Consider the following 14149-nt stretch of genomic DNA (forward strand, 5'->3'; position numbering starts at 1 on the left):
AAACTGAATACTTGCACATTTATTTATTATTTATTTTTCAAGAACATTAATCATTTGTACATATCTGTTGCAAAAGTATGTGAAACCTTGTTTTCAGTAGCTAGTGTGACCGACTTAAACATGGTTACTGCTGATCAGTCGTAGCAGCTTGGAGTTTTCTGCAGTCCAAACCCCTTCAGTTCTGAGAGGTTTGTGGGGTTCCTCACATCAACTGCTTGCTCCAGGTTCCTCCGTAACATGTGTTTTGGATTTAGGCCAAGACTTGGCCATTCCAAAATGTTCATTTTGTTCTTTGTTTGTGTGCATGGGGTATTGGTCTTTGTCTGCATGACCTTCAGCTCAGGGTCAGGTGACCTGACATTTCTTTTAGAGTCTGCTAGTATAATTCAGAGTACATTGGTCCCATTAATGGCTACATTTTGGCAAACTCCAGATGGGCTGAAATGTTTTGGAGAGCAGTGGCTTTGTCTTTGTCACTCTACCATGCTCACCATGGTTGTTCAGTGTCCTTCTGATGTCCTTCTTACGAACATTAAAATCAGCTAATGTGAGAGAGGCCTTTTAATATTTAGAATTTAGATCCTTGTAACCTCTCAGACTGTTACGCATCTTTGGTGTTCAGCCACTACAAGTAACAGACTGTCTATGGATTTGTTATCTAATCTGATGAGAAATAAGTCTTTTTTCGGAGGTCCTCAGAAAGCTCCTTTGTCCGTGCCATCATACACTTCCACAAACGGATGTTGTGAAGATAAGACTGAAAAGTCCCTTCAGTCTGATCTGATTTGATTCTGGCACTAAGCAGCACCATCAGTATCATTACACTGAATACACTCGAGCAGATAGACCCTTATTTAACCTTAAGTCACTTGTAATTCTAGAAGTTCATATACTTTTGCACTTCACATATATGTACACATATATTGGCTCATTTTAGTGAATAAATCCTTCCTAAAATCCTAAAAGCTCCAGTTGTGTGACTGGGTTGTCTTGTCTGCTATCAGGATGTAAAAAACTGCTGGTCAGGGTTTCAGCCTGAGCCAGGGCTTTTACCTCCCTCTCATTTCAGGAGTCTTGTCTTCCCCTTCCTTGTGTGCTCCCTCCTCCTCCTGGTGATTACCTGCTCCTCCCAAATGTGTCTCACCTGTGCCTCATTGTCTCTCCCTTCCCTCTGTATATGTTGTGTGTCTTCCCTTCACTTGGTGTCAGTTCGTCTTGTGTGCTAAGCCAAGACTTACCAGCCTTCATACGTTGTGAACTTTGGAAATCTAGCATTTTGACTCTCTTTTGTACTTCGTACCAAGCTTTGTGTTTTGTGGAGACTGCTCTGGTGAACCATCCTCTGTCCAAATAAAGGACTTTGTTTTGCCTTACTACTGCCTGCTGTCCTGCGCTTGTATTTAAACGTTAGTGTATGTAACCCAGAAAAATTTTACAATAATAATAATGGGGATTCCTGTTGTTTTGTGTTGTTGTAGTAGCATTGTTTTGTCAGGAGGGGGCAGTGAGACGCTGCAGAGAGGTGAAGACAGCGTCATACTTACGAAAAAATAGAGGAAGAGTGTAGTGAAGGAGATGCTAGCAAGTTCAAGATGAGAAAGTACGTAGTTGAAATTTGATTTGAAGAAATCGACTGAATAGTAGTTTTTGGGAAGTGTGATCTTCATATTTCTGAAGGACTTCAAAGGATACACGGAGCGGAGGATTAAGTTTATTTGATGTTTTTTTGTACTCCGGTGAGTGTTTGTAGCATAAGCTATTAGTTAGCTAACATGGAGGCATGAGCACTTTGTGCTTCCAAACACCAGGATTCAGGTCATTTATGCTTGTTTGTCTATTTTTGGTGTGTTATGATAAGATGTTAAAAACCAATCGGAGAGTGAGTGCGAGTATGAGAGTGTGTTGGACTGCGTGTATGAGTGAACCATGCTAGTAGCAAACTAATCCGTTACTGTTGAAAGCATTTATCCAGCGGTAAATTAAACTGACTGAATTTATGATATTCTAGATCTGGTAACATTGTGTTTGGGGAGAAAGATTAGAAGAGTATTGTCCTGTTCATGTAGGTTTTTTTTTGTACTCCGTGGAAGCCGTCGTCGGGACGTGCTGTCACCGAGAGGCCCGCTGACCTGAAGATCCGCGCAGAGGACCGGGACACGAAGAGCACCTGGAGGCCACCATCCAGTCGAGACTGCCAAAGACTGCCTCACAACCTAACACTCAGATACGCACAGCAAATAGCACACTACCCGGGTAGATGGACCATCTCTTTGATATTTATTTTTTTCTTAGAGCTCTGAATTTTAAAAAATTAAATTTTATTTTAATTCTTGTCTCTTTTAAATACTTCTCAGCCTGAGTTGGCTTGTGAAGGAAAAGACTATTGAACTGAACAAACTAGTTGTATACTGGTTGAATTGATGCATTATTTTCCAGAGACCTGTTGTTTTATAAGGGAATCGGTGAACCAAGTGCACTTATGAGACTGTTTTTTTTTTGTATAATAAATGCCGGCTGTTGGTTCTTGTTAAATTAGCCTGTGGTCATTCATTTTCTCATTTTCCTACTCCTCCTTGAGAAGAACCTTAGTGGAGTTATATTACCTTGCAGTATAGCAAGAGAAGTGTTACATGTAGGTTTACAAAAACTGTACAGGACATTTATCTGATACCTATGGATTACAACATCCATATAAATGCAGTCTTGAAAAATGTATTGTAGAGTGAATGAGGCCAGATGTGCATCAGTCTGAGGAGCAGATGCCCTGTGGTTATCCACTGCCAGTCACATGTTAGGGGACATGTCAATACTTCAGCTGCCTCTGCCCCTCTGACACAAATGTAAACACCCACATGACCTACACAGACAGCCCGGAGGCAGCTAAACTAAAACACAAACGTTATTGGTTAACTGGCAAGCCACCCAACCTACACACCACCCATATCTGGGTCATCATTCAGCAATCTTACATGAAAGCCATGATGTCACACTGATTGGTTGGATTACACTGCTGGTTTTTGGGAGGGAGTACATAACAGTGTTGAAGTCATGTATAAGTGGCTTGATACATGGAGATACTGAGCTTGTTCTGATGTGGCTGGATGTTTTAAATGTATTAGGCATTTTGTAGCACAGATCTTCCTTGTGTTTTAAACACACCCTCCATCAACGTAATAAAATTAAGCATATATTAATTCAATATTAATATCTATTTCCATGCTTACGTAAACCTGCCCAGGCACTACACTCATGGTGATGTTCGGTATTTGTTTTTTTTTTAATGAATGGAGGCAGGACATAGATTAGAATGGCATGCATTTTTAATTTGGTTGGATTTAGAAAACAACATCACTTTGGTTCACGGCATTGCTCAAGTATCAATAATTTATGTACCTCTTTTTTCTGTGTTCCTGACTTCCACACTTATGTGGTATAGTACCAAAGCCACAGCTCTTTAAGTGGCCACTTGAGGCTATAGCTCCAAAAATGAGACACCCCCTATAGAGCTCCATGTGAGCATGTCTACAGCAAAAAGTAAGCATGTCTACAGGCTGCATTCAGTCTATCGATAATAACCACATTTTATTGATCCCCAAGGAAAGCTTAGTCATTAGATTTTGTCAGTCCACAAAATGTCAATGGGATGTTTCCATTGGCTTTTTCAGATCATTGCAGAAAATCAGGTCAGTGATGCACAAAGGTTTATGACAAATGCATGAAGCTCACTATTCAAATGCTATCATGACATTCATGGCCTCCAATACTGTTTGTAGTTCTATTGAACCACTTATTAGCAGGAGCTTTTATAAAGACCTGTGAAAAAAATATCAGTGGGGTATTCAGTAGTGCAGTTCATGTCATGGAATTTTTATTTATTTATTTATTGACACTAGATTATAATTTAATCTCATGCTAACTAAGAAAAAACACCACACTGTTTTATTTGTCACTACTGATGTTTTCATCCCTGATGTTATATTTGTGTGTCTGATAAGGGAAAAGAGTAGAGAACACCATTATGTATGACATCCTCCGCTTCCTCCTTCTCATCTGCATCATCTCTGTCTTGCTTTTCTGCCCTCTGGAGAGGATTTCCCACAGGTTGCTGCACTTACAGCCTGTCGTGTTGAATGCTGATGTGGCTGGTTGGCTGGATGGTTGATGCTTGCCACTGTGACTGGAGCGGAGATGGCTTGTAAAGGAGGAGGAATATGGGGAGTAGAAGAGAGAGAGAGAGAGATGAGAAAGCAGGAGTGCATTGAACCTCAGGGTTTTCAGGAGAGGGAGGGAGGGGGAGGTGTGGGGCAGAGGGGAGGGATGTAGGGATGTGACGTGAGCGAGCGGGAGTATGGAAACTGATCATTGCAGGCAGAGCAGCGCTGGATAATTCTGCTCTCTCTCATCCCCTCCTCTCTCTTTTCTCCTCTCTCTCTCACATCACTGTGAGGCTGCTCTGACCAGACACTGCCGGATAAAAACAAACCCCATCCTCATACTCATACACTTGACATGCAACGGAGTGGTGGTGGGGGTGCTGCAGCTCCTTCCTCTCTCTTTCATAAACACACAGTCTAATCACTGACACCCACCTTGCCTTTGCAGCCGACAGAAGATCCAGAGGAGGATACGGCTGGAATGTCACCGAGGAGCTCCATCTGAAAACATCTGCCTGGAGGACTCCTCCCTCATCTAGGTCCAGCTCTGCAGCAGGTGAGCAGCATGTTGATATCTCATTCATGGTGCTGCGTGTCGCAGTGTCACTACCTAATAGTACAGAATCTGTGTGTCATGGCTCCACCAGAGTGTGTTACATCTTTATCTCCTCCCTGCCTGCACCACTGGACAACGATCTGACAACATTTGCAGAGCTGCAGGAACAGCCCTCACACACCATTTCTATCAGTCAGCCTCTGTGCAGATAAATAACACCATTCCCTTTATTTGTGTTTAAGAAGATGTTGCAGAGCGTTTATAGTTTCAGCTCCAGGGGCAGATCAAAGTTGATGTGAGGGAGGGCTGATTCCCACGCACCCAGCGTGATAACGCAGCAACACTGCTGGCTGCACATTGTGTTGACTTGTCTGTGTATCATATTATTGTATATAATTGATGAAGGTTTTTATACAATCACTGGCATGACACAAACTAAAATTAGACACACGCACACACCTCATTACAAACACACCAAAGTATAATATTTACACACACACACACAGCACTCTCCTCCACATCAATGAGCATCCACTTGTTGATCTGGGGTTTTGGTTCCCTGTAATTGGGTCAAATGCTTCATTGCCAATGTGACACACACACACACACACACACAGATGCCTGTGTGACATTTACATAAACATATAATTACATGCACACTAATACTACACAAACAAGCCAGAAAGCATGACCAGAGCAGAAGTGTGATGCTGAATGAATTAGTGCAGCTTAGTCAGTTTGTGTTGTGTTTTTGTGCAGACCCTTGCTGCTTTACAACACAATATATTTGCGCTCTGTGTTCTGCCTCTGTTTGAAGTGCATCATCTTGCCTTAAATCAGCTGCACACTCCCACATATTCTGTTTGGCATAAACTCTGGTTTAACTCTCAGAACACCAAACTGAGTGTTTTTCACTCCTGTTATTTACAGTCGGCGTGGGATCAATTTTCACAGAAACATAAAATCCTGCACCTCTGTGGAAACAGCCCCATCATGTAGAGACAACTCACACTGGAATCTGTACCACATTTTTACAAGTGCCCACAGATGCTGCTGATTTGGGGGGAAACATGGGACCTCCACATGCTTTAAATATTTGTTTGTGTTTATTTCACAGGCTTTTACAAACAGTTTTCTCTCTATCTCTGCACATCAACTCTAGAAAGCCAGCAGATCGGCAAAATAGTCACTGCTGCTCATATGTGAGTTAATGGCATCCTAGTTGCAACAAACATTATTTATTTATGTATTTATTTTATGACACTTTACGTTAGGCTTAGATTTGGTTCCTGAAAAAGTTGTGCATTCAAATACCATGAGAAAGTCACATAATTCTTCTGCTTTTATTTTCCATGATGAAAGGTGTAGTTGGGCAATTTTTAAGAAGTGTGTATTTCAAAACCTGTCTTGGGGGTTTTGAGAGTTCTGGCTCATAATTTAACTGGATACTGGACTCAGTTCAAAACTAGAAGCACCTGCCTATAAAATGGCTGATTTAGCACTGAACTGATGCTAATGTAATGATACCTAATGTAAAACAGCACTTCACTTCCTTTGTCTAGTGTTCAAAAATCTGATCATCTATTAGTATTAAATATGTTTTATTTCTAAATAAAAGTAGACATGTTACTAACCATTGATTTTAGGATTAAAGCCCTCTCCATCCTTGTGTTACTATGGTGGGTTCTGGTTTGTGTTAAACCCCTGCCCCACCTGACAAAACATGAATGTCAGTGCCTGAAATGCCGAGGTCACGCAACAGCAGAACATGGCAAATAAAATGACATTTTGGTTGAGATGGCAGCTGCAGAAGGAAGGAGCTGGCAGGCACAACATATCCCTGTTAGGGGAACGGAACAAAATCATGGAGCCATGTCTTTTTTTTACGATTATTTAGTAGGTCTGGTTGCCACCTGTAATGAGTTTCTAACCTGCTTTGCCACTTGGTAAAAAAAATATGTGGTTGTGAATGAAATGTGATGATTTGATGTCTGCTGTTGTTTTCCAGTGTGACGACCCCACTGTGTGCTGCTACCTGGGAATGCTCGGTGGACACAGAGACGTGGTCTGAACACAATGAGCAGCCCGGACAAATGGGTCACTCTGACCCCAGCCGAATTCGCCTTGCTACAGGAATACACTCAGTGTGAGTGGAAGATGTTCTCTCTGACTGTGTTAAGGAGGTGACACATTAGCCTTTACCTTCAGGCAGACATTGATTGTGACAAGCTGCTAATTAGTTTTAAACTACAGTTAGAATGACCTGTGATGTGTGTGACCCATTCACCGGATTGCCCTGTGTAGTTTCTGACATTTTACCGCCTGTTTGTCTGATTAGCCTCACTTCTAGAAGCAGCCTGCCTAGCAGCAAACAAAATTAGCAACTAGCTGGTGGACAAGGTGGAGCATGTTTGCAGTTAGTTACATCTATGACATTGAAACCAGATCCATCAGGGTCTAACAGCTATTGATGTTAGCAGTGCCTCAATTTGGGAGCTGCATGATCTAATGGACAACTATGATGTGTGGTGGCTTTGGTGGTCTATGAAGCACCAAGTGTTGTTAAGTGAAATGATCTGGTCTATGAAGGACTTCTTGTTTGAGCTACTGGTTATCACTGGATGCTGCTCCTGTTGCCTGGCAACCATACTCTTAGAATTCTGTATGTGAAACGTGACATGTTTACTTGAAAAAAATCTATTGTCACAGACATGTAATGAATCCTGTGATGTGTTGGGCCACAAAGGATCCAACACCCATTGCATCCTCCACCACCAACACATGACACATTTGTTGTTGTGTCGCTATGATGCACTTCGTTTACAATATCTTCCTTTGAAGGATGCAGCACCAGCTACAAAGTGCTCGTGATTTTTCACCGCACGACCTCTTGGTCTCACTCCTATGAGACTGAACCAGCCAATTGGAATCTAGAATCCTCTGGCTTCGTTTATTTTACAGTATTAAGTGATCCATCAAGAACTTCTGTAGTTACATTTAAGCACCCAAAGTACTACATTCACAATGCTAACGCTGTCAGTGACGCATGATTAAAATAATTCCAATTTATGTACACATTCCCCAACATGTTTAGCACCATCTTGCCCTAGTGGAGACAGTGCTGTCACAGGGTCTCAGTGTGGTGGGGTTGGTGGTACTTAACATTACTAAGAAGTGACAACAAACTCCCCTATATAGTGAGTAGGTAGCAGGTCCAACAAGTCCTATGAGGCTCCCTCTGTAACGTTACTTCTTACAAGACCAAGACCAGGAAGATCAAATTTCAGTTAAAGACTTTGTTTAGTGTTGCCTGTTGTCTGAGTTTGCATTCTTTCCTCCAATCACTCCTCAAATATTTAAATATTGTCATTTAGGATTTTCGCTTTGTTACTTTATAGGAAATTAGTACGATTCTTTTCTGACTTTGTGCTTTCAGTGATCCTCCAGTTCTCTGGATACCTGAGGTTTGTCTTACAGTCCCAGCTGTTGACACATTTCTTCATGTAAAATGTTTTAAAATGGTACCAGGAGTGTAAATTACAGTAATATACGGCAGGCTGAGAGCAGGATGCTGTGCACCAACCACAGGTACTTTGAAAAGTCAAACCGTCAGTAGGTGATGGAACTTACATGTTAACGTTTCTTGTGCTTTTGTATCAGCTGTCCTTGCTGCTATTTTCAGATATTATAACCATTGCCTCTATTATTTGCGTTTCATGCACATACGATGAATCTTAATAATGAATGCTTTTCAGCCAGGCTCTCTTGTACCAGTGTTACGCTTTGAGATGACAGTTCTTCCTTTAATTGCTCTGAGCCTGGGCCTTGTTCTGTACTGCGCTTCTCTCTCCATGAAACAAGAGCCAATCAGGTTCTGTCTGGATGTTGTTGTCGACGTTATGCCAGTGGTTGGCAGTTTTTCATACCTTTCAATTGTTTGAAATTAAAACTGAGCAGAATAAAAAAACAGCAAGAGAGAACTACATCATGTGTGCATGCCAGACAGATTTGCCATAATTAAGTTTCAACGACTCTGCAGCTACAGGTTATAAAGCACCTCTTTCTCTGAGCTGTAACAATGAGCAGCGATGGCGCCTCACCTTCCCTCACCATCTCCCCCCTTCATCTCCCCTCTAATGTATCTTCTCCCACTTCTCATTAAAGTGAGCAGCGCACCTTTCATAACGTTTTAATAGCTGTGTGCCAGGGCAGATCTGACTCCCGACAATTAGTTCCTCTTTATGTGATATATAATAGCTAATGTGGGTAGTGGTGACTCATAATTATTTCTACCTTTATTAAACTAAAAACATGTCCTGAATACACTGAACATGACAGTCAGTGGATACATCCAGATCTATTAGTGCTGGAAAGAAGGAGAGCACATGAAAAAGTGTCACACACGGGCTGACATTGCACTATTTTGTACTCACACATGACCCGGACCATCCAGTGCATGTGAGAGGCTTCGGATTAACCTTGGTAACATTAGGAACTTGCTATCTGTGGTGCTGGAAATTGATTTAGCAGTGGGGCTCTTAAAGTCTCATCTCAGTCTCAGCCTGATGAAGTTCTATCTGCGTCTGAGAGCTCTAACAGCAAGTGACAAATAATCAGGCACTAATTAGATTATTCTAGTCCAGTATGGGGCCACAATCAGGATTTCTTTCAGGAGCAGAAATCTTTTGTTCGTTTGTGAGTCAACTGAACCTTCAGCTGTGCCATTTTAAGAATAACCAGGTTCTCTTTGTGCTGCAGCCACTGTATGAGAAATCACATTGGTCCAAAAAAAATCATAATAATAAATAAATCCATGGCCAAACAACAGTGTATAATGCACTTTACATAACAGTATTTGCAGACATACGGGCATAAAGCAAACAGAATTGATGAGTATTTAATATCAAACAGATGGTGACTTCACTGTTTTGTTTTTCTGCTCAGACTCCACAAAGAAGCTGAAGGATGTGCTGCAGGAGTTCCATGGAGATGGTGTGTTGGCCAAATACAATCCAGAGGAGGTATGCTCAGTTTACACTGCATTGTGTAATCTCACCTCTCAGGACACCTCTGCAGTAACAAAATGAACCATTGGCTGCTAACGTTGCTTTGTTTGGTTACTATGGTTGTTTCTATTCTGGCCTTGAGTAATCACTTAAGTTGCAATACTTCCATATTTTGTCTACATTTCACACCTTCCAGTATATACAGTATACAGTATATATATAACATATACATATACATATAACATATATGTATAACATGATACAAACATTATATATATATATATATATATATATATAATGTTTGTATCATGTTTCTTTGGGAAAATATGTAGTATTTCTGAAAAAGACAGTTTGCATGTTCACAGTCTGAGTCAGTACAGCTGTGTATGAACTGAATGAATGAATGAATGCATCCTTGTTGAATGTTAAGTTTCTTCCTTTCTTCCATGCTGCTGGTTGTAGAAGCAGGAAATCCTCAGCCAGGTAAATTTGATGTCATTTCTCTTTTTTAGCAAACGTATATATGTTAGTCCTCACTGAATAACTCAACTCACAATTTCTAGAGAACTCCACTGAAATATGTTGTTTTATACTAAGTGATGACAGAAAACTGTAAAACCTTACATCTGTTACTAACAACCTCTGTAAGCACAGCAGCTGTTGTTTTAGGGCTTTTACATTGTTCTTCACATAAGTGCTCTGTGAGAGGGGTGGATAACAAAAGACTGTTAGAAATGATTACACTGTACATGTGTCGAGGCCGCCATTTGTCCACGACATTTTCCAGGTGTGAAACCTTCAGATAACATCCCTCAGCTGCCACCTATTACTTTGTTCTGTGAGTGGTCTGGGTATCCTTAGCAACCCTTTGACAATACTGTGTCCGCTGTGGGTTGGCTGCCACTTTAGGACTCTGCTCATGCTCCTCCTGGTCTGACCTTAGGTCACAAACATAATGACCTTTGTTAATGTCAGCCAGCCAGAGAACAGATGCACCAACCACAGCACATGTGATGTCATGTAAGAAAAGACCAACGCTTCTTACTAATAAACATGATCTATTACCATTCTGTTTTTTTAGGAGATTGACTACGAGGGCTTTAAGGTCTTTATGCAAACGTTCCTGGAGAGTGAACTCCCCGAAGAGTTCTGTCAACACCTCTTCATGTCGTTTAGCAACAAGGGGCCCAAACCCAGTCCCTCATCCTCTGACAAGCCCAGAGTCTCTGGTAAGAGCAGAGAGGAATTCCTCTCCCTGACAAATGCTCGCTTCATAAACACAGAATGTTAGTGTTCTAGAGTAACAGGTATCTGTGAAAAGACCAGAGCAGCTTTAGGTGCTAAAGTGCAGGCAGTTTGTCAATTATTCTCATGGCTCACTTGAAAATCTCAGGTTTTCAAAATGAGCCACTTTTGCTGCCATTTCCAGAAACTTTGAGTGCTTCATCGCATAAAAAGGCACCATTACTGTTTCTGTTTTCAAGCAATCAGGCAGTCCATCAGATTTTCTGCCAAGTCCAGCTCAGTGTTACACATTGTAAATTATAGCCTAATGCCTGCCAATTGTCTTGGCAACGGTCTTGTTTGTTTACAGCAATACTGATATCTCTTTCTTGTGTGGAAATGACTAAGGTATTAAAATTGAACGCATAACACATCAGATCACAGCAGGCTCAGCCCCTGCACTGACACTTGGCTTTACACCCCCATAGACTATTTGCTATGCTAGGTAAAGAGACTGTTGTTAGAAAAGGAGCACCCTCATCATCCGAATTGGCATATGATCACACTAAGGTTCTCATTCAGGTTCAAGGCTCAGTCTGTGAGTGGTCATCATGCTCTGAGGTGTCATAAAGCCACAGTAGGAGGTGTTTTGAGTGTATAGAGCTCTCAGCAAAACATTGTATTTGCAGTTTTGGTTTTCTGTGTCCCTGAAACTAGCATGTTCTGATGAGATATTATGAGACATGAGCCGTCTAGCTATCTGGCAGTTGTGTGTCCTGCTACTTTCAGCCACCTGTAGTAGATGGTTTTGTTTCCTTTTTGATCTGATTGGTTGAAGTTAGCTCATGACAGACATTGACTGACAGATGGTTTATCTAGTTACATGTAGAGTATTCTTTTCAAAGTCTTCTTTCCAGTTAGTTCCCTTTGGAGACTTCAATGAAGGTTCTCTGTAACAAACCATCTGGTGTGTCAGGTAGTTTCATAGCATTTGAACACTGACACAGTGCTACTTGTCGTAGAAGCTGGAATCTGTAACAAACTGCTAAAATTTGCTGCAAAGATCCTAAATGTATTATTTTTATTATCCATAAAAACCTGTTTAGCAGACTGATGTGTTGTATAAAAGAAACTAAAATAACAAAATATAGGCCATTAAAAACTGCAGTTCCCATCGTGGCCTTTGGGGGGCTGGCTTTAAAATGTATTGACACATTATTCTTTCAGTGTCCCTGCACTTTTGCATATTGTTATTGTCTTTTAATAGGGATGCACAATATTAAATACTGAGTGCTGATATGTGCACATAAGGGAACGTCAAGCTTTTATTTTGAGGGAAATAATAACTAATGATGATGAGCAAACAAGTGCACTCAAATGCTGACACTCCACTCCACTCCACTCTCCACACCACATCTGTTTTTTTTTTTACCTTTTTTTTTTTTTTTTTACAATGACAGTTAGTGGCATCATGTCTGTTGAGTTTCTATGCTCCACTTAGGAGCATAGAAAGCAGCTGCTGGCTGATTTCCATCTTAAGGCTGGCATCTCCTCATTCTGACATCTTGCTGATAAAATTGTGCTTATACAATAGAAATACTTTATTCATCCCAAGCTCGGGAGCTGCAACACAGACACTCAGCATAATAAACATATACCTCTAATGGTACAAATAAACAGTGTAGACATTATTTACTGAAAATATAAACATTTAAAACAATAAATTGGACAGGTGCTCATGTTATTGTATAGGCTCAGCATAGCACACATATATCCAATTTCATAGAAATACAGACTCATATGGACATGTCAGATAAATGTATGTATACCTGAAACATTCAGACGACAATATTTTCTCCTAATATGAAACTTCAGAAAGTTCAGGTTTTAATAAGCAGTTTAATAGTTTATTAAGCTGCAACTTTAATGAACGATAACTGAGCGTGTAAGAGTTTTTAAAATAATAGAACTGCCTCTTAATGCTTTTTCCTTTTTGTGTTTAACCTGCTGTACACTGAAGAGCAGGATGAGTAGTTTCTAATTCAACAGTAAAGGTCACCCGTGGATGAAACCATGTGCAGTGCAAATTAGAAATCTGGGTAAACTAAGGACACCAACTCACATGACAACAGTTGTTTCACTATTGTGCATGCAATATTTAGTGCACATTGTGTGCCCCATTTACCTCACAGGGCCTGTGTGGAACTGGAGCAGTGCAGCCTACGGTATGTGGGTGTGCTGATTGGCTCTTATTGATCCACTTTTTGTTGGGTATAAACCCGCCCACCACCCTGTGTGTGTGTGTGTGTGTGTGTGTGTCTGAGCACCAACACAAACACGTGTGTCAATACAGTACACTGTTGTCTGTACACAGGATCCTGGAAGCAAATAGTTAATGGAGGATGTAGTATTGTATTCTTGTTTCAAAGCAAGTTGTGCATGGCCTGTATACCTCTATAGACAGGTGTTAGGCAGGTGAGTCAGTAGCAGCAGATCAAGTCCCAGATATCAATGATATCTGAGCTCCTATAGGAGAGCAAATGGCAACATTGTAGGAAACTCTTTTGTGTTATTCACGTTTTTCATTTTTCTAAACAAAAGCACACACAGGCACGATTGTACACAACTCAGCATCACTGTGATAGGATAATGGCTAATTCAAGTCTGTACCTCCTCATTGACCAACTGGGAGCGGTTCTAAGAGAAGACACTGTATAAACCTCTGCACATGTCACCCGTCAGCTCCCTCTGCCACTATAACTATACCAACTTTTTAGTTATTTTTTTCCTGGAGCTGTGTGATGGTCTTCACCACAGCTTCCATGGTTGCTCCCCCTAATTTCACTTGCATCTTCCAATCTCCAATTATTCCAATTATTCGCTTCAGTCATTTGTTGTTGGGAAAGCCTCTATGAGTCCATTCATGTCAGCGACGGGCCAACGTGGGGTCTAGGTATATATGTCTATGGGGCTTAAGGTGAAAGTTTTGGAAATTATTTTTATTTTGTTGCGCTTGGATAAGACCCCAGGGTTTTTGTTTAAGTTCTGTTACACGTTTATGATGTCCGTTTATTGAATAATTTTCGTTTGTATTGTATATTGATCTTGCCACAAATTAATAATATATTTGTCTTTATTTTAGTTTTCACAGTGATTTAATAAGATCGTCAGTAAAAGGAAACTGCTTGTGTCAGCATGTGCAGCATGGA

At 40.8% G+C, this 14149-nt stretch overlaps 1 protein-coding gene across 1 annotated transcript in view; it reads left to right on the top strand.

Annotated features, from left to right (window-relative positions):
- The first annotated feature begins 6785 nt into the window (after positions 1-6785).
- Positions 6786-14149, top strand: part of dgkb (diacylglycerol kinase, beta) — a 54926-nt gene continuing 47562 nt past the window's right edge. Inside the window, exons 1-4 of the mRNA XM_028425163.1 lie at positions 6786-6856; positions 9655-9731; positions 10179-10199; positions 10798-10945. Coding sequence (XP_028280964.1) covers positions 6787-6856; positions 9655-9731; positions 10179-10199; positions 10798-10945 — 316 coding nt within the window. The 5' untranslated portion in view covers position 6786. The remainder of the gene's footprint in view (positions 6857-9654; positions 9732-10178; positions 10200-10797; positions 10946-14149) is intronic.

The sequence above is a fragment of the Parambassis ranga genome, chromosome 16 (genome assembly GCF_900634625.1).
Source record: "Parambassis ranga chromosome 16, fParRan2.1, whole genome shotgun sequence".
Classification (NCBI taxonomy): Eukaryota; Metazoa; Chordata; class Actinopteri; family Ambassidae; genus Parambassis; species Parambassis ranga.